At 39.7% G+C, this 24,406-nt stretch overlaps 1 protein-coding gene across 4 annotated transcripts in view; it reads right to left on the reverse strand.

The window, feature by feature from the left end:
- The window catches only part of MYLK (myosin light chain kinase), a 206,665-nt gene that overhangs the window by 125,700 nt on the left and 56,559 nt on the right, over positions 1 to 24,406 (reverse strand). For all 4 annotated transcript variants that reach the window (XM_027679009.1, XM_027679008.1, XM_027679011.1 and 1 more), the window contains one exon: positions 22,749 to 22,906. In XM_027679009.1, coding sequence (XP_027534810.1) covers positions 22,749 to 22,906 — 158 coding nt within the window. The remainder of the gene's footprint in view (positions 1 to 22,748; positions 22,907 to 24,406) is intronic.

Below are 24,406 nucleotides of genomic sequence, written 5' to 3' on the forward strand. Positions count from 1 at the left end.
CCAAATGGCAGAACATAGTGAAATAAAAAAACTCTTGGATAAGTCAAACTTAAAATCATAAGACTAGTCAGGCAGATAGATACCTATGCAGAAAATCTTCCCACTCTTATGGTTTCTCCACAAAAACATAGTGACAGTGCCGATGAAGAATCCTTACCCTGGGTCCTCACTGTTCAGAAACTGAAGGGCAATAGTGCTACTACACCTCTAAGTATGCTAGACTACAAGGTAGCCAGACCAAAAATTTCTAGCATGATTGCCAAGGATTGGCCTTATAATGGAAATGTAATGAGATATAGTGGCTCCTGACAATATACAGGCAAGAAATGCAGACACGTATCAAATTTTGCCTTGATCTTTGAAAGCAGAAGATAAGGAGTTGCAATTTACGAAAGTGTCATTAAGGGTCATTCTCATATTATGGAGGGAGGGAGACTATAAGCACCTACATGTATTCACACAAAAACACTGCTCAACTTAAACAGCTTTGTGGTCTACCCAAAAGAAGAATTTTAAAAAAAATGAACCAGTCCTGTGCTCATTAAATAGCAACCATATTAATTTATCCCTGCCTGCTATGGCATTAATGATACCTTCAGATTTGCAGACAGATCCTCAGTTGGTATAACTGAGAACTGAGTTATTGATTTCAACGGAGCTGTTGCAACTTGATGAGAATCTGTGTGTTTCTTTTGCAAAAAGAAAAAAAAGGAAAGGGAAAAGCAGACATACACCAGTTTCCACCAACAAAATGACTACTCAGGCAAAGGTTCTTCATCTGCTTTATGAGAGATCCCATCCCCTTTGAGGGTCGCTTTACTACGTGTTAATTGTTAGCAAGTTTCTCCAGTCATCATAACAACTCCTGACTGCAGAACTTCTCTCCTAACCCCCACTCTGATATGTTCACTCCCCATCTTCCAACTCTTTGATCCTTTGCCTACATGTCATGAAGTAACTGAGTGGATCAAGATGAGCTGGGATGAGTAATAGTTGTGGCTGTGTTTGCTCACTGGGAAAGAAGTAGTGTTGCATTCTGAACTACATTATCAAATTTTGGCAACTGAACAGGAAGTTCCTTCAACCTCCAGGTGGGCAAAATATTGATGATCTGTCTTGATTTGAAGAAGGCTTGGTTGTGGCTTGGGCAAATTCCTCCCAGCATTCTCCTCTCAGTTTTCAATCCTCATTTCAGCTCTGCTTTCTCTGACTGCACAGCACTTACTTTCCAAATTAAAATCTTTAACCAACCAACCTTACCCATTCCTAGGTTCTCTTCTTTCAAAATCTTTCATTTTTAATCCAGCCCCACCTCACTCCAGCTGGGTTTCTCATCTGCCGGAGCTTAACCTACAGCTGTCAGAAATTTTTCTCTTTCCTTTAATTCTCTGGGTATCAGTTCAGAGAAATTAATTTTGCCAGTGATGTGATGACCTCTTCTTCCTGACACTACTTACTCAATATAAAGGACATTAATGTTTGCCAAGAGCGTGAATATGCTGAATAAGCTGAAGAAACTTTCCACTTCTGGTACAAACTTCTCCAGTCCTTTCTGAGTCTATCTTTACCTAAGCAAGAGCCATATTCCATGAAGAATAAATTGTGGGATCCTGCTCATTGAGAGCTGATTCCTGTTTAAAAAAACCCACAGCATCTTTCTAAAGCCATTTTGTGGCCATGCCTTTTCTTTTCTGTGCTTTCTGTAAAACAACAGCTCCCACTCAGCCCAGACTCCTAACCCTTCTCCAGCAAATTGGTTTAGTGCTTACTCAGAGCACAGGCTCCAAGGAATATTTCTCAGCACAATTCATTTTCAGAAAAAGGGAATTGTGAAGCATCAATATGAGATTGTTACAGTACTGTAACTCCTGTTAGTTGATAATGTGCTCATTGGCACAGAAAGTGACTTGTACCAAATAACTGCTTCCTACTATTAACTTGTCAATGCCCTTCTACCCATCTTTTCATTCTAGATTAAGAAACCAACAGAGATTAAGTGATATACCCAAGGAGTTACTACCTCTCATTTTTGCTTCACTAAATATTAAGATTTCCTTGAAATATTTGAGGCAAAATGGCTTTCAAACTGTTATATCAAGTAATACAATACAGTAAAATGACAGAGTAGCACTTGAATGATGTGAAGGCAGAACCACCTTTTCAGTGCATTACATCACAACCTCTTCACTAAAATCAGTCTAACCACATCTGTTTACAGCTGCTGAGATTCTGGCCTGTGAATGCAAGTCATCAATTACACATCACTTAATATATTTACTGTTTTTTCCAGTTCACAGTAATTCCTTCTGGTGTTTTCGTTGTATTGTTCAACCCAGCTTCAAAGCTCCCAAGTATTAACATTCCATCAATTATCCCAGGGAACAAGTGGGGTTGAAGCGATGGGAAATACCTTTCTTCCTTTTCCTTTTTGTTTTATAATATTCTTAAGTTCCTCTTGGACCACACAAGGCCATTTTTAGCTGACCCCTCAAGCTCTGGTATACCATTATACGTGTCTTTCCAGTATCACATGACTGAGGCTACAATAAGTATTTTTCCATTTCTTCTATGTGTGCTTATTTTATGCTTGCTATGTCTGTGTTATTTTGTTCATCTACACCTCTACACTGAGAAAATGCCACACCTAAAATTACAAACACAGGCAATCAGCATGCCATTTCCTTTCAAAAGTTTGAGTCATTCCCTTCCCAAACTCTGATTTTTTTTCTTTCATTTTTTGTCAAAAATGAAATGATGGGAAAGCAGAAGTTTACAGAATTGCTCTGTTGCAAGGATTTATTTCAGGTTTGGGTTTGGAATGTGTTTCAAACTGAGCCAGACCTCTCTGAAATACATAGTCTTGCCATAAAAGTGTCAGGGACCCTTAAACAAATCACTGGTTACTGGGTTTTGATCCTAATGGATCAATTCCAGAACTGCAGCAGGTTTTATATTCCTCCCAACCTTTCCAGAGCTCACTAAAAACATCTGCCTTGAATAAATCCACAGCAAACAGAAATTTATCTGCTTATTTAATGCCCAGCAGCAGAAGGCTATAACCTTTATTTACAGCTTGGCCTGTGTGAGTATTGCCAGTTCCATTGAGGCTACAGCTTCTCTTTACCTGTTCTACAACAATAACAAGTGGAAAATTGACAGCAAGCAGCAGATAGCCATTGTATTGGCACAAACATGAATTTTGAGTTTTTATCTGAACCGCATCAATTGCTTAGAGTGTTCCTGGGAAAGTCTGCTAAGGTAAAAGAGGCCTTCTGCTCTGTGCATCAACACAGCAAGGGAAAGAGCTGAGAGAGAACCTGTTGTGTGTGAAACTCCCAGATTAGGATTGTTTTGCATCTGGGTCTGAGGGACTGCTATTGAAGAGGGACAGCACTGGGTTCCCAAAGAAAAGAAATAAGGGGTCAAAAATAGAACAAATCTATGGAAGCCATACACTAAAGGATAGAATTATTAAAAAATGCGCCACTACAAACTATTCCCCCCGTCACAAAGCAAAAGGCATTCAGTGACCACCAATGGCAAATATATTCAGTGATCCTTTTGCTTGTTCAAAAGGGCAGGAAAGATTTTTTAAAATTTAGCCTATATCTATGTCCATAAAAGAGCTGTTTATACAGTAAGTTCAAAGAACCATAGGTTTACCTACTTAAACACATCACTGGCTCCAGTGAGGTCAACAATGAACATAAACCCACAGCACCCAAAAAAGTCAGCCCTAAGTGACAATAAACCAAAGTGTAAGTGAAACTGAGAAACACTAATGGGCTGTGAACCATTATTGAGTATTTCTCACTTTGACAGTAACACCTAAAGACTATTAGAAATGATGGCAAACATTAACATGACATATTAAAGCACTATAATCATTATACTGGCTGAGGTGTTCAGTGCTTGATGTTAAGGACTAGATAAATGTCTCATTTTGCTCCTTAAGGTCATATTTAACGAGAGCAATGAGATCAGGAAGAAAACAGCTATAAAAAAGATTTATTTGCTTGCAAAATTTCCTCAAATTGCATCATATATAGACAGGTACATCACAAATTGTACTAAGACTGGCAATGTTACAACTATTAAGAAGTTGCTATTCAAAATAACTCCCCTCCTAGAGATGATTTCATATGCTGCAATATGAATTCACTAATGACTAAAGTTCCTCAGAAGAGACAATCCTTCTCCCATGAAATCAGAATTTTAAGACATCCAGATTTTGTCAGCACACAGCATTCAGTTGTGCTGCTATTTCTGTAGACTACCTTTGCCTTAATTCCACAAAGTCCAGAATTAAGACCTATGTGTGTGTTGTATTCAATCAGTTCAATAAAAGAATCAGTTGTATTTGTGTGGTTCAATCCATGCTCTTAGCCTGTATCTCAACCATTGCAACACAAAGAAATAATTTCTTTAGAACACTGTTGGTTGGTACTGTAGTTAGCATATTTATAGTTAGACTGTAGCGTCTGGAAGTTGCAAAGCAAGACCAAAACAAGGTTTGGATGACCTGGGTAACAAATCATACAAGAAGAAAAGCAGCATAAAAATACCTGCAAAGCAGAAGAGAATAAACTATTTCCCACACCACAGTGGACAGGGCAAGCACTGAACTTTCAAGAGAAATTGGCCAGTGGGTTGGTAGATGTCTGACAGCAGTGACCTCCTCTAAAGGAAGAGCAGGTGTTTACTTATTTGGCTGCCTACCTATCTTAACATTAAGGAATGCCAGAAACTGAGGGAAATTTGAGAAGGCTTTGTAGCCTATTCTCTGTACCATGCCCATCTTCAACCAGAAACCATCAATTTCTGGGAACTACACGTCAGAAAAGGCCACAGAGAACAGAAGCTGCAAAGGGATAAAATGAGCATAGCTGTCATGGTTTCAGCAAGGTCCAAAATCCAATTCTGATTCCTAGCCCCCCACCCACATCTCAACCCCATGTGAGATGGGTTTTCCAGACAAAAACACGAGACTCAATATGGGGGAAGGAATATATTACAAAGACTATACACATAAATAAATACTATAATACATTGCATACAATCTTAACTCTATATCTATCTCTACCATGACAATAATATTTATAATGGGCCAAATCTCTTCTCCCTCCAAATAAAAGTCCAGGAGAGAAGAAGAAGAAAAGACCCCTTCCAGTCTGTCAGCAGCAGGCTCTCTCTAGGCAGCAGGCTCTCTTCTTCTCTTCCAGGCAGCAGAAGCAGTTGCTGGCTCTCTGCCAGCACACACGAGGGGGTCTCCAAGCCCCTCGGCCCTCCGTCTTCAAACGGGGGTCTTTCCGTGGACTACGTAACCCCAGACAAGGTCGTTCCACCACGGTCATATCACGAAGCACGGGGGTCTTCGTGACAGTCTGGTATCTTCAGGGGAAATCAAGCCCCTGTGCAGAGCTCCCATGCTCTGCCTCAAAGATGGCTGCCAGCTTCTCTGAAGCTGGAGCAGGGGGGGCCAAGGTCACCCCCCACACACACATTCCTTCGGCCGTCCTGGCTTATCTCTCAGGAGGCCATGAGCTTCCTAGCTCCTCTCAGCAGTGCATACTGCACTTTAGGACTCCTCTCAGTCCACCACCCCCTCCTCTTTCTCGGAGGGGTCTCTAGCGAGTTTGGGGGTTTTGGTTTATCCAGTTCTTACCCCGCGAAACTCTGTTCCTGCTGCTGGCTTGGTTCTCTTGTCCTGTTGCTGCTTTTCCTTCTCCTCAGACACCTCTGTGTCTGCCTTAGCTGCATACCGGCTTGTGTTGCTCCTTTTGGTCCTTATCAGTTGGCTCTTTGCCACTGCTCTTCGGACGCTGCTGTCTCCGCTGCTGCTCCGTCACTGCTCCCAGCGTCTCCCACTTCTACTTACAGGGGAGAAACTCCCCCAGCTCCTAGCCGCAGGCACTCAGCCCAGCTTCAACACCGTTCCGAGTCCCTGCAGCCCCCAACCGGGGGCTGGGGGGGGCAGAGGCCCCCAAGGGGCCGGAGCCCCTTCTCCTCGTGGCCTCTACAACATGGCCACCTCTTCTTCCTACAACCAGTATCACTGCTTCTTTTCCGGTCTCCAGAGATATGTTTATATTTTGCAGGAGTACTGATTGGGTCAAGCCCCAAGGGTCACCACCCCCTGGGGGTTACCACTTTCCTAGTTTCAGGGGGAGAACCTGGCTCAAACCACTACAACACCTTCAACTTAGGGTTGCCAGAAGTTACCACTGAGCTCCCAAGTGTTTGCTGTGGGCAGATGATTAGAAGTCACACCAGAAGGACACGTCAAGAGACGTGAAAAACCACTCAGAGTACGTGCCAAACTTTGACCTTTATTCTGCTGCCTGTGAACTTGGCATAGGAAATACTCATTGCTACTAGGGAGTAAACTACTTGCACTTTTTGCAAAACTCAGAGTAATGAGCTCATCTCAAGGTCATACAGTTGAAGGCTGTCATGCCAAGGGACTCAATCCAAACAGTAACAGTTGTTCTGTGGATGGGGCTCATCCTAGGTCCTACAAAAAAAGAGGTGTTTCCCATAGTCATCATACTCTATCCACTGTCCCCTACCTTCCTTGGATTGAGAGCCAAGAGATTTTGAATCTGGACCTTGATTAAAAGACTTGTGAGGGGAATTAAATACTTGAGAACAAACTTAGCAGAGGATGCTAAGAATTGGATGCACCATAACATGTTATCTGTCCATGTAGAGGGAGCTGTGCATTCAAACTAGAAAAAAAAGCCACTTCTTGTTTTAATAGTTTATACTTCTGTGAACTCTTAATTTCAGTCTTAGGAAAGAAGTACTATAAAACTGTTGAGACTACAACTGAACATCATGATTATAGCCCACCTAATAGGTAGTATAATTTGATTTTAATTTAATTTTTATGGTTAGTGCAGGTGGGAGACACAGTTCTGGCCATTGCAGCTCTTTTATAAGTCTTGTAACAAAGCTTCTGTTAGGCTCAAGCTGCAGTTTGCTTTAACAAATGAACAGCAGATGTTCTTGATAAAGGAAAGTGGACATGATACATTGTTAAGCTCCTTCTGAGACTTTAAACACACACAAACCATATCTCAAGAATATCTTACCCCTTTTAAAAGCTTGCTTCTAAAACAGAGAACTTGCCTGGCAAGGTTAAACATGAAAATGTTAAATATTTAGAGACTTAGCTGTAACCTTGCAAACAAAGCGAATAACCTGCCTCTTCTACAGAGCAGTCTAGAATCCACAGTTGTCTCACTAAAGCAAAACTGGAATACAGTAGGAACAAACATGCTCACCTCAAAGCATTACCTAATGTGCATACAAGAAAAAATAATGGTCTTTCTGTAAACCTTGGGTGTGCTCTATTTTTCTACTCTGTACTCATCAATGCCAAATGGCACTTCTTATTTTATAGTCCAGACACCAAACATGAGATCCTTTTGCAGATGGTGCCCCACCAATTTTACTTTTGACTCTTTAAAAGCAGTTCTGCATAATCTGCTTATTCTGTATCTGTCTATTCAACCCCTTTTTGCAGATTGCAAAGGTGCTGAACACTACATATACTACCACAGTTCTTTGGGGGAATCAGTTTTTATGGTACTCAGCAGGGAAGAATTTATGACCTATCCATGGAAGACATGGTCTGCTAACTGAAAAGCAGACAGCAGCTGCAGATAATTTCTTCTTCAATCTTCTACATTTAATCATATTTCTTTTGTGAAACTCAGTGTCAAGGGTCTCCAGAGATGCAGAGAGTATTGGCTTTGTGCTCAGTCACCAGAGTGTAGCTTTTTGAATAACGCATTGCTTTCCCAGGTACCATAACCTCAACAAGTCCATTTGTCTTATGTTTTTTCTGAAGGACTCCAGTGGAATTTCAGAGTAGCACTGTGTGCCAAGCTGCCTTCAGTTTATATAATTTCTGAATTCAAACACCATTCCCAATTAATGCAGCTCTTTAGAGAATATTTAACTCCCACTTACTTCTTTAGGAATTAATCATATGGGCTTTTCTTAAATTAGATGTTCTTTCATTTAAATAATAAGTTTAAGTTTATTGCATTTAAAGTAACACTGTTATAGGAGTCTTCAGACACCCCAAAATAATCTGAAACATCATTCAGCTGAAATTCAGACTATCAAGATGGATTCTACCCTTTCCTGTACAGAGGACATGAAGGGAACACCCTGTATAGCAGAGCACGTGTCGGTGTAGCTGGGATGTCAATCAGCAACTGACCCAGGGGCTGTAAACCTCTGTTACACTAATGGGGGCATTTTCACACAGATGTTGCTGTCTCAGAGTGGCAGAGCTGTTCTGATGGAGCTTTAATAAATCATTCTACCAGAAGCAACATCTGCCTTTTTACTTTCCCCACACTGCAGCCAGCTGACCTGTAGCCATTAAGTGCATGACAAGAGTTTTATGCTAACCACCCACAGAGCTCACCTGGACCTTTTTTTCTGTAAGTACAGATTTTCTGAACTTAAAATGGGATTATAAATAGACTGAATCTCTGTCCACCTTTAGTTCTATATTTAAATTTAGTCATTGTCTGATTTTACCCATTTTTAAAAAGGCTTCCCTAGGCTGCCAATTCAAAACCAAACAGGTGCCATAAACCTTGGATAAAGACTAGGATAAAGCTTAGGCTATTTCCTCCAATGCCACCCAGATGCCATCCTGACACACAAACTTGACAAGGTCTCTGCAAAGCGGTAAAATTCTGGCATTTTATCAAAGTAGGAGTGTACAGGAAACTGAGTTATGTACAAACTGAAGACAATTTCAGTTCCGAAATAGGTAGCTGTCACTTGGGAAAGTGTAACTTTGACTTCATAGCTTCATAGCCGAGGATCTGAGACATGGAAACACTCAGACTTTGTCAAACTCACACTAAAAGGAACTTAGTTTCCATATTTAGTAAGGTTAGATCAAAATAATCTGGCCATATTTCCTGCTTGCCAACAAATTTGCTGTTGCAGGAATCAATGCAAAGACTGAAATGAAGCTGCAGCACAGGGAGACACCTGCTCTTCTTACCACAAATAGTAACAGAATGTGTTTGTATACAGATATCAAAGAGCATAGTATTGAGTGAAGAGTAAAGAGGATCCAGACAGAATAGGTCCAGAGTCTTGGTAGCAAAATGAGAACTATGTAAAATAGTGTTACGAATAAGAGAATTAAGTCACTGCCACAGCAGAATGTGAGCAACTTACTAAGATACAGCTCCATCAGCTCTCAATAACTTCAATGATGCCACATGTATGGGCAAAAAAGGCAAGGGCAAGCACAAGAGCTCTCTACAAAACACGGAAGATAAACTTAGAAGCCCTCTCTTGGGTGAAACTCTCATCAATTTTAATGAGAATTTTCTCTGGCTCTGAGTCTCTCCTCAAAGCAAAAAAATAAGGCAAACTGCAAAGATGGAGCTTTCTTCCCATGGACCAACTTCTAAAAGGTGTTAAATTTTGTGAGGTCCTGAGTAGCTTAAAATGCTAAAAAATTGCAAAGAAATAGCTGACCTAAGTGCATGGTTAAGGGTCACTTAGGATTATGCTGTAAGGATGTAAAGGATTTCAAAGGGAAAAAACTGTGGCTGCAGAATGGAAATAAGGCTCTTGCTAGTTGTTCCAGAACACACAGCCCACTAAGCCCCATAAAATTTGCTCTGTTGCTCTCTTTGCTCTCTTGCCCTATCCTCCCAGCTTTGGTGATTCTGGCTCAAGATGTCCATGAAATATTACTAAATGAAGCAGCTGCTTTAAGTCAGTAGCCATGAGTTTGGGACAATTTCAGAAGTTTCCTGGTGGGACCAGTGCTCATTTCAGAGCAGCAGCAATCTTTGCTACAAGATTTTGAGAAATCAGACCAGAGTTTCACTGTATTGCAAGAGGTATCAGAACAGGAGCAATTAATTCATTTCCAGTTCAATAGGACAGCCTCATTTCCTGTGTTTGCCACTACTTTTGTTCATAAATTTTATTTGGCAGCAGTAGAGGTTTGAAACATAAAATAGTTTAACACAATAAAAATAAATTTTTGGGAAGTTTTCTCCCCTCTTCCCACCACCAAAAGCTTTTAAGACTTGATGCACATTTTTACTTTCAGTTGTGAATCCTTCATTCATCCTTCATTCAGTAACAATTCAGAAAGGTGGATAATGGTTGTTTAGACCAAGCATCAGCACAAGGAAGCCCCCTGAACAAGTACAGGATTAAATGAACACCAACATTTTGCTCTGTCATTAGCAAAATATGTGCATGTCCCCACTTAGAAACTGTAAACATTTTGCTGTTTTACCTCACAAAACTGATCGCAGAATCCAGATGCTTTGAGCCACAGCTTGAGACTGGGACAGCATCAGGTCAAAAGACTGTTGATACCACACAAAAGAAGCACAACCAAACAGCATCAATTATTTTCAGAGCAACAATCCCTTCATAACAATAATATTTGGGGTTTGAATTGGCAGACACTTTTTAAAAGGACAATCCACTCTGTTTCTTTTTATTCTCAAGAGAATGTTCATCATTGACCGCAGTAAAACTTGCAAAAATTATTTTTCCATTGCATATTATTTCTGGAAGACTGAAAGACTTTGTTTTTTTAACTGACTGATGTGAAGTTTCTGTCTTAATGGGACATGAATTTATTTTACATGTCACTGAATACTAATGGCCCTATCTTCTTGTAGGAACTATGCCACTGAACAAATGAGCTTCATACTTTCCTAGCTTAGGGATGTTGTTCTTAGGGATTCAATATCAGTACATGCTATCAGTACATGCTATCAACAGATAAGGAATCTCTACAAATTTACATGAGCACACACAGTATGCATGACCCATTGTGGAAAATTAATTAAAAAAAGAAAAAATATGTGCTTTCATTCTGTGCCCAAAACACACAGCTACTGGCAAATATGTTTAAAGCTATGAAAACTATAATTAAGGGCAGCAATCCGCATCTGAAATGTAAAGTGGTAACAAACACTCTGTGCTCTGAATGAACATGCCCTCAGCTTCCAACCAGACAAGATTTATTTCCTGCAATTCAGGAGCCTGGCCATGGCCACAGAGAATGCTAAAACTTTGTTGCTGAGTTGCCTGCACAGTTGCATGTGCATTTAAAGACTGTCTGCTGAGAGTGACGAATGCTGCTGGCAAAGGCTGTGCTCTGGATGGGCTACAAAAACTCTCCTCAGTTCTGTGAACTGCTTTGTTAGTGCTTCCTGGTGGGGCTGAGAAGTGCCATTTGTTTTAAACTTCATTAAAAAGTACAACTGATGTGATTACAAAGAGATATAAAATGCAATGCTGGATTGTGAAGATTTAAATACATTAGACAACTAGCGTTTCTCATTGCACTGTTTGTTCCACTATGTGCAACTTATGGCCATGCATTAAACAATTAAGACTTAAAAGCTTTCCCAAATACACACATACACTTTTTAATAACAGCTTAGGAGAGGTAATTCAGACAGTACAATGTATGAATGGCTGTGTTTAAAATAAAAATAAAAATGAAGGGCTGAGCAACAACTGTTTAAAAGGAAAAACCCTCAAAGCAGTAACTGAAATACTAAGTACAAATTGATGTGGCTATAAATTTCTCGTTCAACAGTTCAGGATAAATATTTATAGACATGCTGAGTTCAAGGGAAAGTTTGTGGGCTCGCCTCTTCTTTCTAATGCTTTCTCTCAAAACTGAAATTGCTGTGATCTTGGTAAGAGAAACACACACGTGCACTCAAAAGTAGCTCCATTTGTTTGGGTTGTGGAAGAAGCGCTTACTCTGCATATGCTTTCAACAGAGCTCCACTTCACTGCTGTTGCTGGCATTGCTATTGAGAGGTCTGAACAAATCCAACACAGTGTTTTCCATTAAACCTGTGGCTGTGTAATAGTCTCTCGAGCAGACAAATCTTTGTCTATACTTCCGTCCATTAGCAGATCTCAACAAACGAGCTTTGTGTCAAGACTCTGAGGACCTAATTCTGGCATTGAAAAGGTGATGCTCTTAGTCCATCAGCAGTCACCTAAATAGCTGTGATATTCACACCTATTGCAAATCTTAACTTTCTCTTCCAAAACCAGAAGCTATTTATCTCCAAGAAGGACAGATTTGTGTCCGAGGTACTGGATGGGAATTGAACCTCTGGAACACAGCAGTTCAGCTCTGAATCCAAGCATGTATATCTGTGTGATCTTGCACAAGCCAATAACTCTCACCATGTCTCAGTACCCCACATAAATGACAAGGGGGTAACAATGACTATTTCCTCTGTTGCTTTAGCTAGGAAGGCCAGCAGAGAAGGATCCAACTCTACTCTGGCCTGGTTATGTGTTAAATACCATCTGCAGACATACATTAGGACTCTACTTGAATTAGGCTGTTTAAGTGGTACCATGAAATAAGCAAAAATCAATACCATTTGCCGTAGTCCTTTAATCTGTATTTCCAAGATTTTATCATAATTTTTCTTCTAGTGCCTTGGCTTTTAGCATAACTTTGTTTTGAAATATTTATATTTGCCTCCCTGCAGAGACGAACTGCTGAGTTATTCTTTTATAGGGGAACACCAGAACTCATACAGACAAAAATAATCAAGCTTAAGTATACTGAATTCTTGTTCCAGGGTGTTCACAGAACTGAAAAATTCTTTATTCTCTTTATTTTTTTTAATAATTATTTATAATTCATTATCTCTGTTTACCAGTATGGGAGTATGATATAAATGAGTTAGATTTCGCGTACTACCATGTGTGTGGGTGCATTTACAAACCTTCTACAAAACAGTATGTGCTACATTAATATTCTAAGCTTTGCAAAAACAATTTAAATAATACATGCACCATAACTATAGGTTTGTTGGTGTATAATGGGGCACATGGAAAGAATGGCAAACTCTCAAGCCACAGAGTTCCAATTTGACTCTACTATGCAGCTAGAAGAAAATTACCATTCTGATTCAACATGAGTTGAGAAAGTGCAGAGCTGGATGAAATAATCTCAATATTCTGTTGCCAAAAGGCAAATAACCATGAGCAGAACTATTTAATTTGTCAGTCTTTGCTTCTCTATTTTCTTTGGGCTATGTGTGGAGATTGTTGACATCTTCAAATGAAAAGTTCTTGTATACATTGCACTTGGCATGAAGTATGGCTTTTAATTAGTATTTTAGCAAGCTAAGCTGTTGTGTTTATAATAAATGCTATTTCTATAGAGTAACATTTACCACAGTATTTTGAAAAGGTGCAGAAAAATAAGGAAAATTCAGAAAGAAACATAACTTATTTTTCCATTTTGCCTCATTCTTCACATGAATTACAAAGGTCTCCATATAAGCAATAAAACAATGCAAAGCTAACTTTGAATTTGTACCAGTTTTAGCCATAGTATTTTCAGAAGACAAGAATTGCTTTGTTCTGTCTGGCTACAGGTTTACAGCGATGCACTGACTTACAGAGAATAAAGCTGTCTTCATCATCAGAAAGCCTAGAATTTCTTTTGAAAATGGAAGATTTCCAGGTTTCCACTATGTCTATTCCTAAAACTCCTGTGAAGAATAAAGGCATAAGAACTTAGATCATCTCTAGACTCTCACTACAACATATTCTTCATGTGGGATGGCTAGCTCAGAGGTCAAGTCACTAACTTGTGAGTCAATAAACATGATTTAATTCCCAACCGGGTTGTCAGGTCTCCTAGAAGAATAAAGTTAACATATTTAGGCAGGCAATTCCAAGCCCTTATACTGGAAGAGTCACCTCAGGGACATTCCCATCAGTGGAATGCCTTGATTTTCTGGCTCCAACTAGTGCAGAGAGCTTTGACATGTAATCTCTGACTGCAATAGGAGTAGCAGTGTCTCCCTCATCACGCACTACCCCAACACATCAGCATCTTTCCTCTTCCCAAGGTTATTTCCCCAACATAAGAGAAGAACACAGAGATGTGTATTCACATGGGATGCTGAACTATGAACTGACTCAAAGCTGACTTTTGGCTTAAGAATCATGGTGAAGGCAGGTTTGTCCCCTAACTAACGCTGAACAATGAGCTCTTGGCAACTTAGGTACAAAACCAGGTGCTGTTTCAGGCCCCTGCTAGAAATGCAGAAACCTCCAGTAACCAGATAATATCTTACAGATTGAACATTAAAAACTGAACTGGGCACCTATGGAAGGACAATCTGGCCTTGCCTACTTTTGCTCCTGACTGTATCTGCTTTTGGAATCCTGAACCCAGTTCATTGCTTGCCATGTGTGAGACCATTAGTAGACCCTGTCAGAGCCCATGGCACTGCCTGCTGTGTGCAGAGCCTGTGGGACTGGGCCCAGCTGGTGATGGCACAGCCTGTGCGTGGCTCCTCCTCAGCTCCTGGCTCACTCCTCTGGGGAGCAGCCAGCCCTCCCTGCTCCCTGTCAGACAGACTGGCTTCTCCCCTTCATTAATGGGTTCAGTTGTACACAATTCAAGCAATGTTTCTTGCTGTTCAGCATGCACTTAGATACTAGGGTGTCCAGATGTTACACGGAAAAAAACTGATGTTGTCTAGTTTTGCCCAGCAGGTTTCCAAGCTTCATACTGCATCCATAAGCGAACAGAGCCAAGCAACATGTCAAAAGCAGAAATTTTAAGCTTTGGAGTCTAGGTGCTGGAGTGAGTGTGGACTGAGCAAAACCACAATGAGTAATGATGTGTTTTGATTATAAACCTTCTCCACATGTGGCCTTCTGCAGAGATTCTGGATGCATCATGCTTGCTAGCTATTAATGACTACTTCCTTTTCCTGCATCAAAATTGTGACCTGGTGTCATTTGGTGTAAACTCTAAGGGACACATTTATAGACAGTCAAATGCATACTTTGCTATTTTAGGTGGGGCTCTCATTGTTATATGTGGCACTGAGCCCCTCCCTGACCTTTGTGGTTTCATCACCCAGATGGAGACAAGGGCCTGGAGTGAATTTAAGCCTTCCTTATGATGGCAGAAGGCAAAAATATTACTAGTTAGCCAAATGCCTGCCTGATGATAAGCATTCTGTTCTACCTATTGGGTGAGCTAGAAAAACAAAATTTAAGCTAGGGGTATATTTCTGGAAGAAAAAAAAAATCAACCAAAATACTTTCCCCACTTTTTCAGCCCTCTCACACCACTATGGGCTATTGCAGGGCAAGGAAAAGAAAGTCAACTACTCACACTCTTCCATTTACTAGGTCTTTTTTAACCTTTAAACATATTATGACCGTGAAATGCACAATTCCCAAAAAAAATCAAATTTAAAACATCATTATGTTAAGTTGCAGTCATGTTTCATGCATTGCTAAGACCATTTACTTAAATAAGAAAGCATAATGTTACATGATGAGTTTTATTGCCAGTGGAATTGACCACAACAAAGACTTGCGCACTGACCCAGAGGAGCAAGGGAGACTAGTCTGGAAAAGATGATGATATTTTTCAAATTAAAAGCAGAACTAAAGAACCTCATAAGACTTTGTTGAAATTTGAGAGATTCATGATTAACCATCATGGGACAAGAATAATAAGAAAAATTATACTGACTGGTTCTACTCTGACCTACATGATCTCAATCTCTGATTATATTTTTGTTCAGGTATTTAGGATATGCTGATTAGCTGTTTTTCTCTTGGGAAACCACTAGATTTTGTTCTATTCCCTTTTCAGACATTGTTATGCTATCATGCCTAAACAGTGGACTTTATGATTAGTCACGGTATTTAGTCCACCATTATTTTTGTAAAAGACTGAAGCTCCTTTACACCACAGTATGAATATTTTATATCTCCTTTTCCTCTGGAAATTTGTCAATATGTAATTCAAGATTTTTTTCTTATTTCTGTTTAATTATTATAGAAAATAGCAAGTCCAGAAATCCTTACTAATGAAGTAAATGTTCTTCAAAATCAACCTTAGGGACATCCTTGTAGATAAATTCTTAAATAAACACTCTTGTCATCTTTAGCTGACACAAATCCATACTTTACAACAATACATTACAGTAGCAGGTGATCACAAATCAGATACCTACAATGCCCTTGTCAGAGTCAACAATTTGTTGGCTTCCTCAATGCAAACTGGGGGCAGGTAGATGCAGTTAAATCACACAGATTTTTTTGTCAGCTTCATCATGTGATTTAAATTGCTTCCACCTCAAAATCCAAAATACTTGGAAACACATTGAAGAAAAAGTAAAGAATGAAAGAAAAAGTGGTGACCACGAGCAGCACAAATGCATGGCCTGGCTTCAGTTAAAACAACGTTGGTTTGAGTGGATACTACACACAGTAACATGAGATTGTCTTTGTTTTCATATGTACATTATTTAAAGTGTTCTAAAAACCTTATATTATTCTTATCACCATTATTATTAGATTGTTTTTGATGTTCCTTTAATTACAGCAGTGAGTACCACAACAACCAAGAATAGGGAGCCAATCTTTCTGCCATCGCCCGGACCAGCAGAACTCCTGTCCCCAGCTGGCTGTAGATAAGCAATTAAGGTGTGAAAGGAGACAGAAAGCAAACACTAATGAATGGTATAGGGGAAAATAGCACATTTCTTCCACAGTTGAGCAGGTTACTGAAAACTGGATCAATTATACAAAAGAATAAAGTCAACCCTAAAAAATGGCACTCAGAATAGTGATACTGTATGTTCACTGTTCCCCACTTATGGCCTCTTTCTGGCTTAGAAATTTTGTCTGGGTGGAATTTGAGGATATTCAGCATTGTCCAGGATTTCTGAACATCTGGCAGATTGAAGCAACTCTGCAAAAGGTCTGACCAAACTTTGCTGCCAAACATCCAGAAATATTGGCTGTTGCTTCAGCACATGCACTGATCGGTTGCATGGGACAGTGTATTAAGTGCAGCAATTTTGAGCATCGTCACACACTCTGCACAAAGACTACACAAGGAATGCTTAAATACTTCTACCAGGAAAGTCCTAAGTATAACTATGATGGCCACAGGTGACAGGCAGACAGGTATGAAATCAATTTATGAGAAGTAGAAGTGGAGCATACAGGCCATCACTCCTGTCTAAAACCTAGAAATTTGTTGAGCAGCAGCTTGCACACCTGCAGTTTTTTGCAAAGGACATATCATTTGCAAGGCAGGGAAAATGGGTGTCAACACATGGGTGCTTGTATCAGTTGATGAAAGGAAGTGTCTTTGAATAATTCTGGGATGACACTGTGTGGGGAAGTAATGTTGACTGGCACCTTAACCACTTCCCAGCGGAGCAGCCACTTCCACTTTGGCCTTGTGTAAAGCTGAAAGTCATTTGAGACACTGTTTCTGTATGCCAATACAGAGTTATACAGTAAAATAAAACCAAATAAGATGATGCATGCATTACTCATGAGAACATGTGTATGGGTAAAAAACCAGCACTGTGGTAAGTGAATATAATGGGAGGTTGATTACACCAAGGAAGGAGACATAGCAGTAGAAGATCCAAACAGAACAATGTGCAATAAGCCATTCACAGCCACCTGATTTGTGTTTATTTTTGTGGGTTTTTTTATTTCAGCTGTCTATACCCCAATGTCTGTCTGATACAAAATGTCTCAGTAACTCCTCCCTGCACCACATTTTTCCCAAGAATGCTCAGTGGTTTGTGGAAAGAAAGATCAAATAAAATCTCCAGTCAAGTGGAGAACTTCTTCAATTCTTTTCCCCTCAAAACATGCCTCATTGTTTTGTATCATGTTTCTGGGAGTATCACAGTGCATGTTAGTTTTACAGATCAGTAAAAGTCTTCCCACAGCATTCACTTCCATCAGACAACTGTCTCCCATGAAAACATGGGTCTTTTCTGAGTTTCCTCCTCAGATGGTCAGAACAGACCTTCCTCCAGAAAGTGCAGATCCAAATCCACCTAAGTTCAGCAAAATTATGTGCAGGTATCTAATCACATATTTATCAATTAAAAATACTTGTTTTGGTCAACCACCTTCATTTTATTATTTTTTAAGGCAAAACCCCTGCTGCAGACTATTGAACCAAAGTTTAAATTGAGGGGAAAAGATGATCTTCAATGTTCTTTCCAACCCAAGCCGTTCTATAATTCCATGTTTCTATGAAAGATCACATGAAAGTGGTTCAGTGGTTACAGAACACTAAAGATTCTCATTTTTTGTTCTCAGTTTCTCCAACAGTTTGCTGCAGAAACCTGCATGCCTTAAGTATTTTTCTGTACAGAATTTGACATGGACTAGGGAAATGTGGATGAGAGTTGACTCCTTATGTGGGCAGTCACGGAGCAGAGCCCTGCTGGAGTCAGCCCATCCTGCTGCTCTATTCACCTACACACATCACCAGGACTTCAGATCCTGGTATTTTTTCCTGCCCAGAGAAAGTTAATCTGCTTTCTAAGATTTCCCCAAAAAGTAATGAAAGAACTTTTTAGTCTTCTAAATGCAGAAAGGGAACTGGAGGATTAGCTTGCCATCTTAATACACACATGACAAAGCTCACAAACCCCAGCAAAGCTGAACCTGAGCCACCAGGATGGGCTAATTTAGGCTGAGAGCAACACTTAGGCTGTGGGTATAGGTGGGTACAGAGTGGAGTCATGGCAACATTTAAATAACTGCTCAGTTCTGTAGTGGAGATGTATCTTCCCCTCTAACAGTTACAGTGGGAACTTACAGCTGGATAAAGTTGGCCAATATTTAGAAATCAAAGTTCTAAATATGAAGGAGGAGGTTTTCTCAAATAGGATGGAGTTTCAGACATAAGACAGGCTTCAATCTTAAATCACTGAAACTGTAGTCTCTGAAAGACCAGTAAACAGGATAATAAAATCAGGTAGGCACTAAAACATGCAACATTGTGGAAATATGTGGCCACCTTCTGCCCATCATAAGAAAAGAAAATTGTACAGATTTGCAAATTCCAGTGAAAAAATCTTTCGAGGGGCTTCTGCCCAGCGCTTCCATTAATATATGCTTTCCATCCCCATGAGAGTTAGAAAAGCCAGTGAAACTCATGAAGATGTTTAAAAGCTTTGTTTCATTTGACAGTGAGTACAATTAAACTATTACATCCTTATTGGTCTCCTGTGATGTTTTTAACCTTTGCTATGCAATAGTGCAGCTGAGTTTTGGAATGTGAGAGACACCGAAACAAATTAAATTTTAAACTAAATACATGGCTGATGACCTTGTACTTGTAGGTCAGCATAGTAATGTGCTCTGCATCCTAATTAACTATCCTGCCCAATTCAGAAAGTAAAATTTAGGAACACCCAAAGTCTGTAAGACTTTGATAGGATACTCTACTTGGATTACAAATTGATCAAATGTTACCAGCAGCATCAAAATACCACCTTCTCTGACAATTTACAGATGCTTATTCAAGTGCTATGGGCTGAAAAAGATTTTCCTGTCCTCTCATGTGACACTTGCCACAGAAACCCCCATGATATTTGCTACAAAGAAAGGAATCTCCTTCATTACCATGCCATTCAGCATTATAAATCCAGTTGTGTTCAGAAGAATTAGAAAGATTAAGATATACAATCACAATTTAAGATGGCAAAGCATTGATAAATATTCTAGTGTTTAATACAACAGAGAAAGAAGCATCTTAAAACAAAATCTGGTAACTTTTTGGCCTGCTCTCCTTTTCCAGGAATTTCTTAAAGGTTCTGACAGACAAGCTATGATGCCTTAACACGAGGCATGAATTACTATCCTGAGCTGTTCACCTCACACGTGATGTGCAGTTAAGAACAGCACATCAGTCAAGTCCTAAGGAATTGAGAACACATAACAAAATTTCATGATAATCTGGGGTGGTTTCCCTAAAAATCACCTCAGTAATTTGATGGTGAACAACTGAGATGTCCAAGCAGCAGATATTTGGAGAGCATCTAGAGAAGGTAACTTGCCTTTGCCTTACTAAGTGTTTCTACCCCTCAGTTTGTGCTCCAGGCCAAAGTCATGCTCATACTTTTGAAAAATGATGATTTAACTTTTATGCTAAGGTCACACTGGAAAAGTGAGATCTGCAATCAGATGTAGATAAACTTCCTGAGATTTTAGTAAGAAAACCAGGGTGGTAATGGGAGGAAGAGAAAAAGGCATTAAAGGCAACTCCAGTTCCTTTCTACCTCCAACATTTTGGGGCTATTTCTCAATTTCTGCACTCCTGTTGATCTTGAATTGCCATTTCACACAACTTATCTTACATGCTGATGGAAAGAAAACCAAAAAGTTTAATTTTGGGGCCCTCTCTTCCTTGTTCACTTAATGAGAATACAGGATCACCACAATATCAGATTTATATCCTGTCTTGGATTCTCAAAATGTTTGTTCTTTCTGATAAGATCAATTCCACTGCAGAGGAACTCTTTGAAGAAAAGCTCCTGTCTAGCCATTTTAAAAACTTTTTATTTTCCTTTCGCCTGAGTCTGGTTTAATATTTACACTGCGACAACCCATCATAACATCTGTAGCCTATTTTCCAGGATAGAAAAAACTAAGTATGTTGAGTAACTTCTATTACTAAACCTTAATGAATTGTTTTTGTTAAGATTGTCCTTCTGAATCTGTTCTTCTGAACAGGTCCACTGTTCTTTCGAACCTCAGAAACACTAAAGTGACAGAAGAAGCAACACTGTACTAACCAGCTGAAGATGGAGCCAGATGACACAAGCTCAGCAGCTGCAGCTATTAAGTGACAGTATCTTTCCAAACTGGACTTGCCTTCCCCCTCACCTTGCCCATGTTACTAGACTAAGAGCACAAACAAAATACTAATGCTGTCATCCCCATTTTAAGAATGGAAAATTAAAGGTTTTGGCCATGCTCATGTACCAAACTGGTAGAAGAGTTAAATTTAGATTTTCATAAAGCAGGACTAACCCAGGACTTCAATCAAAGTTTTGTTCCTTCAAGGAAATTCAACTTGACAGTTTAATTAGTATTGAATTTGTGTATTTTTTTCCATCTACTAAAAAAATCTTCTCAGACTTTACCCTTCCAGCCTTCAAAGTGGCTTTAAAAAGGGGATAAATATCCCTGGAAAATTAACACTTTAAAACCAGATCTAAAAAAAAAAAAAGCAAAGCAGTGATGGCACTCTAGCTTGTAGGTCATTATATTTTACAATTGTTTCCATTTGACTTAATAATAAAAACTCTGTGGAGTGCAATAAAAACTGGAAATATCCCACCTGAGCTTTTAACTAGGAAACATGTGAAATGGAAACCCAAATCTTAGCACATGCTTCAGCTTTGATTTCACTGTACTGTTATTGCCAGTTGCAGTGTTGTCTGGAAGAATCAATTGGAATTAAAACAGCATTGTGGCACAGGTGTCACAGGCACAAAGTAGAAACACGTTGCCATTTTCTCACTGTGTTTGCATCAAAGTGAAACAATGATGGGAAGGGGAAAAAAAAGAATAAAAGCAGTAAGAAAGGAAATGTTCATTGGGACTACCCAATGTCATACACACAAAGAGTTTCTGAGTGGTGCCTTAAAATCACACTAAAAGTAAGCATTTTAAAAAAAAATAAATTACTGAAGGTTTGATAAAAAACTGTTCTTTGTTTTAAACACTTTCATTGAAATTTGCTTTCTATGAAAAATGCCAACTTTTCTTCAAAAATCAAATCCAATAACTATTTCTGAGTTTTGCTTTTGCACTTAAAAATTCACATACGCTCCAGAACTGTTTTTCTACACAGTTCCTGTTGAAAAATCCCAGTTCCTGGCCTGCTTTTACATAAACAAATAAGATAAATATCAGATGCCCTCTACCGGCCCTCTGTTTAGGTTAGAGTTTCAGAAGTTATGAATTTCCCAAATTCCTTCTGGCCCTTGCTTTTATTACAGTAAAGTTGCAGTTTCCTGCCTCTGTCAGACAAGTTCCACCACTTCAAAGATTAAAAGTGTGGTCAGTTTGATGATGTAGCTGTCAGCATGCAATCAGAGTGTGACATGAACAGAAGGAGGCTGAAAGGACTGGGAGGGAAAACTAACAGCTCCAGGAAAAAGAATTGGGATAAGAGAAGAGAAAGAAAGATACCTAGAGATAGCAAGAGAACGTAGCCCGATTGACACATTAAAGAAACATGGATTCCAGGAAGCACAGTTCAATGTGCCAAACATGAGGGAAGGGGTAAACCTGGGACACACAGCCCACTGCTCACCAACCCTTTGGGTTAACAAGTTTTCTTGGACAAATCAATCTTTCCTCTGAAAATGTTCTTTGTGCTTTCACAGATTAACAACATTTGTGGCAGGTGGTATAGATACAAAACTGTCACAACACTGGTTACAGATTCCAAGCCTTGCTGGGAAGATCATGCTGTGGCAGGGTTAGATTTGTGTCACACATGAAGCTCCATGAACAGGCAGATTCAGGATGCAGGGGTGTGAATATGCAATAGAATATGTAGAATTGTAGGAGGAGAACATGCTGATTAGAGATAGCCCTTGAAGCAGTTTTCCACTGATAATAAACTCAGTGCCTGGCATGCTCAACGAGGTCATACTTAGCACATACTCAAGCTTTGGAACACACTCCTCTACACAGAAACAGACCTGTAAAGCTCCTGCCCCCTCAGGAGGGTAAACACCATGTATTCTTCTTGAGCAAAGGTCTTGTGTTGCAGAGGCAACTTCACTGTCTTTACAGCCTACTAGTCAGCTTCAGGAAAGGGCAAAACCAAAAGGAGAAGCCTTCCATCATCTGTTTCTTACCTTCCCCTCGAATCTTGCAGTGGCTCCCAGCTGCACTCGGATATTCCGAGGAGGAAGAGTAAATGCTGGTGCTTCAGCAGGGACAGGGGGGCTGAGTGTCAGGGAGGTTTTGGAGACTCGAGTAGATGTCACCAGTTTCACGTCCCCCATGATGTGGACTGTAAAAGAGAAACAAGTGGTAGTACAGAAGTTGTGATGTTTAACTACAGAAACAGCCAAGAATCAGATGAGGGGCAGGCAGATGTTCTATATCTGTGCTGTATTTGTGTACACAGCAGGAGTCATCAGCCTAAGGTGACAGGTGCTATTTTTTGGGAGGGGAACCGAGACCCAGGAAGATTGCCTGGTGTGGCTACAGTTGTGGTCAGGGTCACAGTCTTGAGGCGAACTCAGCTTGAACTCTCATGTTCCAGGCCAGAGCCTTAACCAAAAAGTCATCCTTTACAACTGCATTAAAAGGTAATAACTTGTTTCAGGAGGATATTTTCACAACGTGACTTTGATTTTCCTGGCCTGGAATACACCAAAATCAATAAGTCTCAAAAGTAGAGCCAGTGTTAAACAAGTGCTTATGAAATAAAGAGACCTCTGTTTGCACTGGATTTAAGTTGCAAGCGGGAATGTGGAAAATCTGATTTTTCATACCAAGCTTTCAAGATCTTAAGAAATATCTGGATATCTCCCTGCAAAGTACTGCTAGTACAGAACAAATGCTTTTGCAGAAATTCCAAGTCTCTACTTTACTGCAAATCCTTCTTACAGCACACAGACTAGTAAAATAGCACGGAGACCAAATTTCATAATGCTGCAAGAATGGCATTTTAGAGACCTATTTACAGATATCTGCCTCAGAGGTAATTCTTCTGCTGCACAGTTCATCCTTCCCAACAAAAAGCAAAAATTATTCTATTTTTTAAGGGTAAAATTTAATGTTTTCCAGGAAAAAAAGTAGTAGCTGACCCTAGTTCTAATTCCTTGAATCATCTATGTAAATTAGAAGCCCCACTGTAAAATTTCTATTTAATAGACAAGTTTAAAAAAAAAAACTCCTGGGAAATGTCTTGACCCACTAATAGGTCATGTTAAACCAATGAAAAACACTGGGCTTCCAGTCATAATCCTCTGCCATACACACCAAACCATGACAGAATATGTATTTATTCATCTGATTCTGGTGAAAGTTGCAATAAACAATACTTGAGTAAACACTGAAACTTCAATTTGAACAAGAGAAAAATCAATTAAACTAAGGTCACATTATTCCTGACTGTATGAAGGATACATTTCCTAGGACAGGCTGCAGCTGTTTGGGGAGGAGGGGAACAGAAAACTCATTCATTTCCAAATGGGACTTACACTCCAATGCAAGCACCTGCAAACCCAGTCTGAGAACGTAGTTTTCCACATCGCATACCTGACATGCTCCTTAAACAAACAGAAACACCTCTACACTTTTTGAAAACAGAGGGCAGCTTCTCTCATGGAAGGTAGTCTAAAAGTTAGATTTTTAATCTGAGTTAGAAGTTTTGCCTCTCTCACAGCAAACAGAGAGACAGAGGCACCTCCAGAAGGTGTTTTGTTCTAAGGTGAGGGAAGCACGGCTTTCTGCTTCGCAGTATGCAGTTGTCAGGAACTATGGTTTAGAAGGCAAATCCTTC

This window comes from Neopelma chrysocephalum, unplaced genomic scaffold (genome assembly GCF_003984885.1).
Source record: "Neopelma chrysocephalum unplaced genomic scaffold, ASM398488v2 Primary Assembly neopelma1_44, whole genome shotgun sequence".
Lineage (NCBI taxonomy): Eukaryota > Metazoa > Chordata > Aves > Passeriformes > Pipridae > Neopelma > Neopelma chrysocephalum.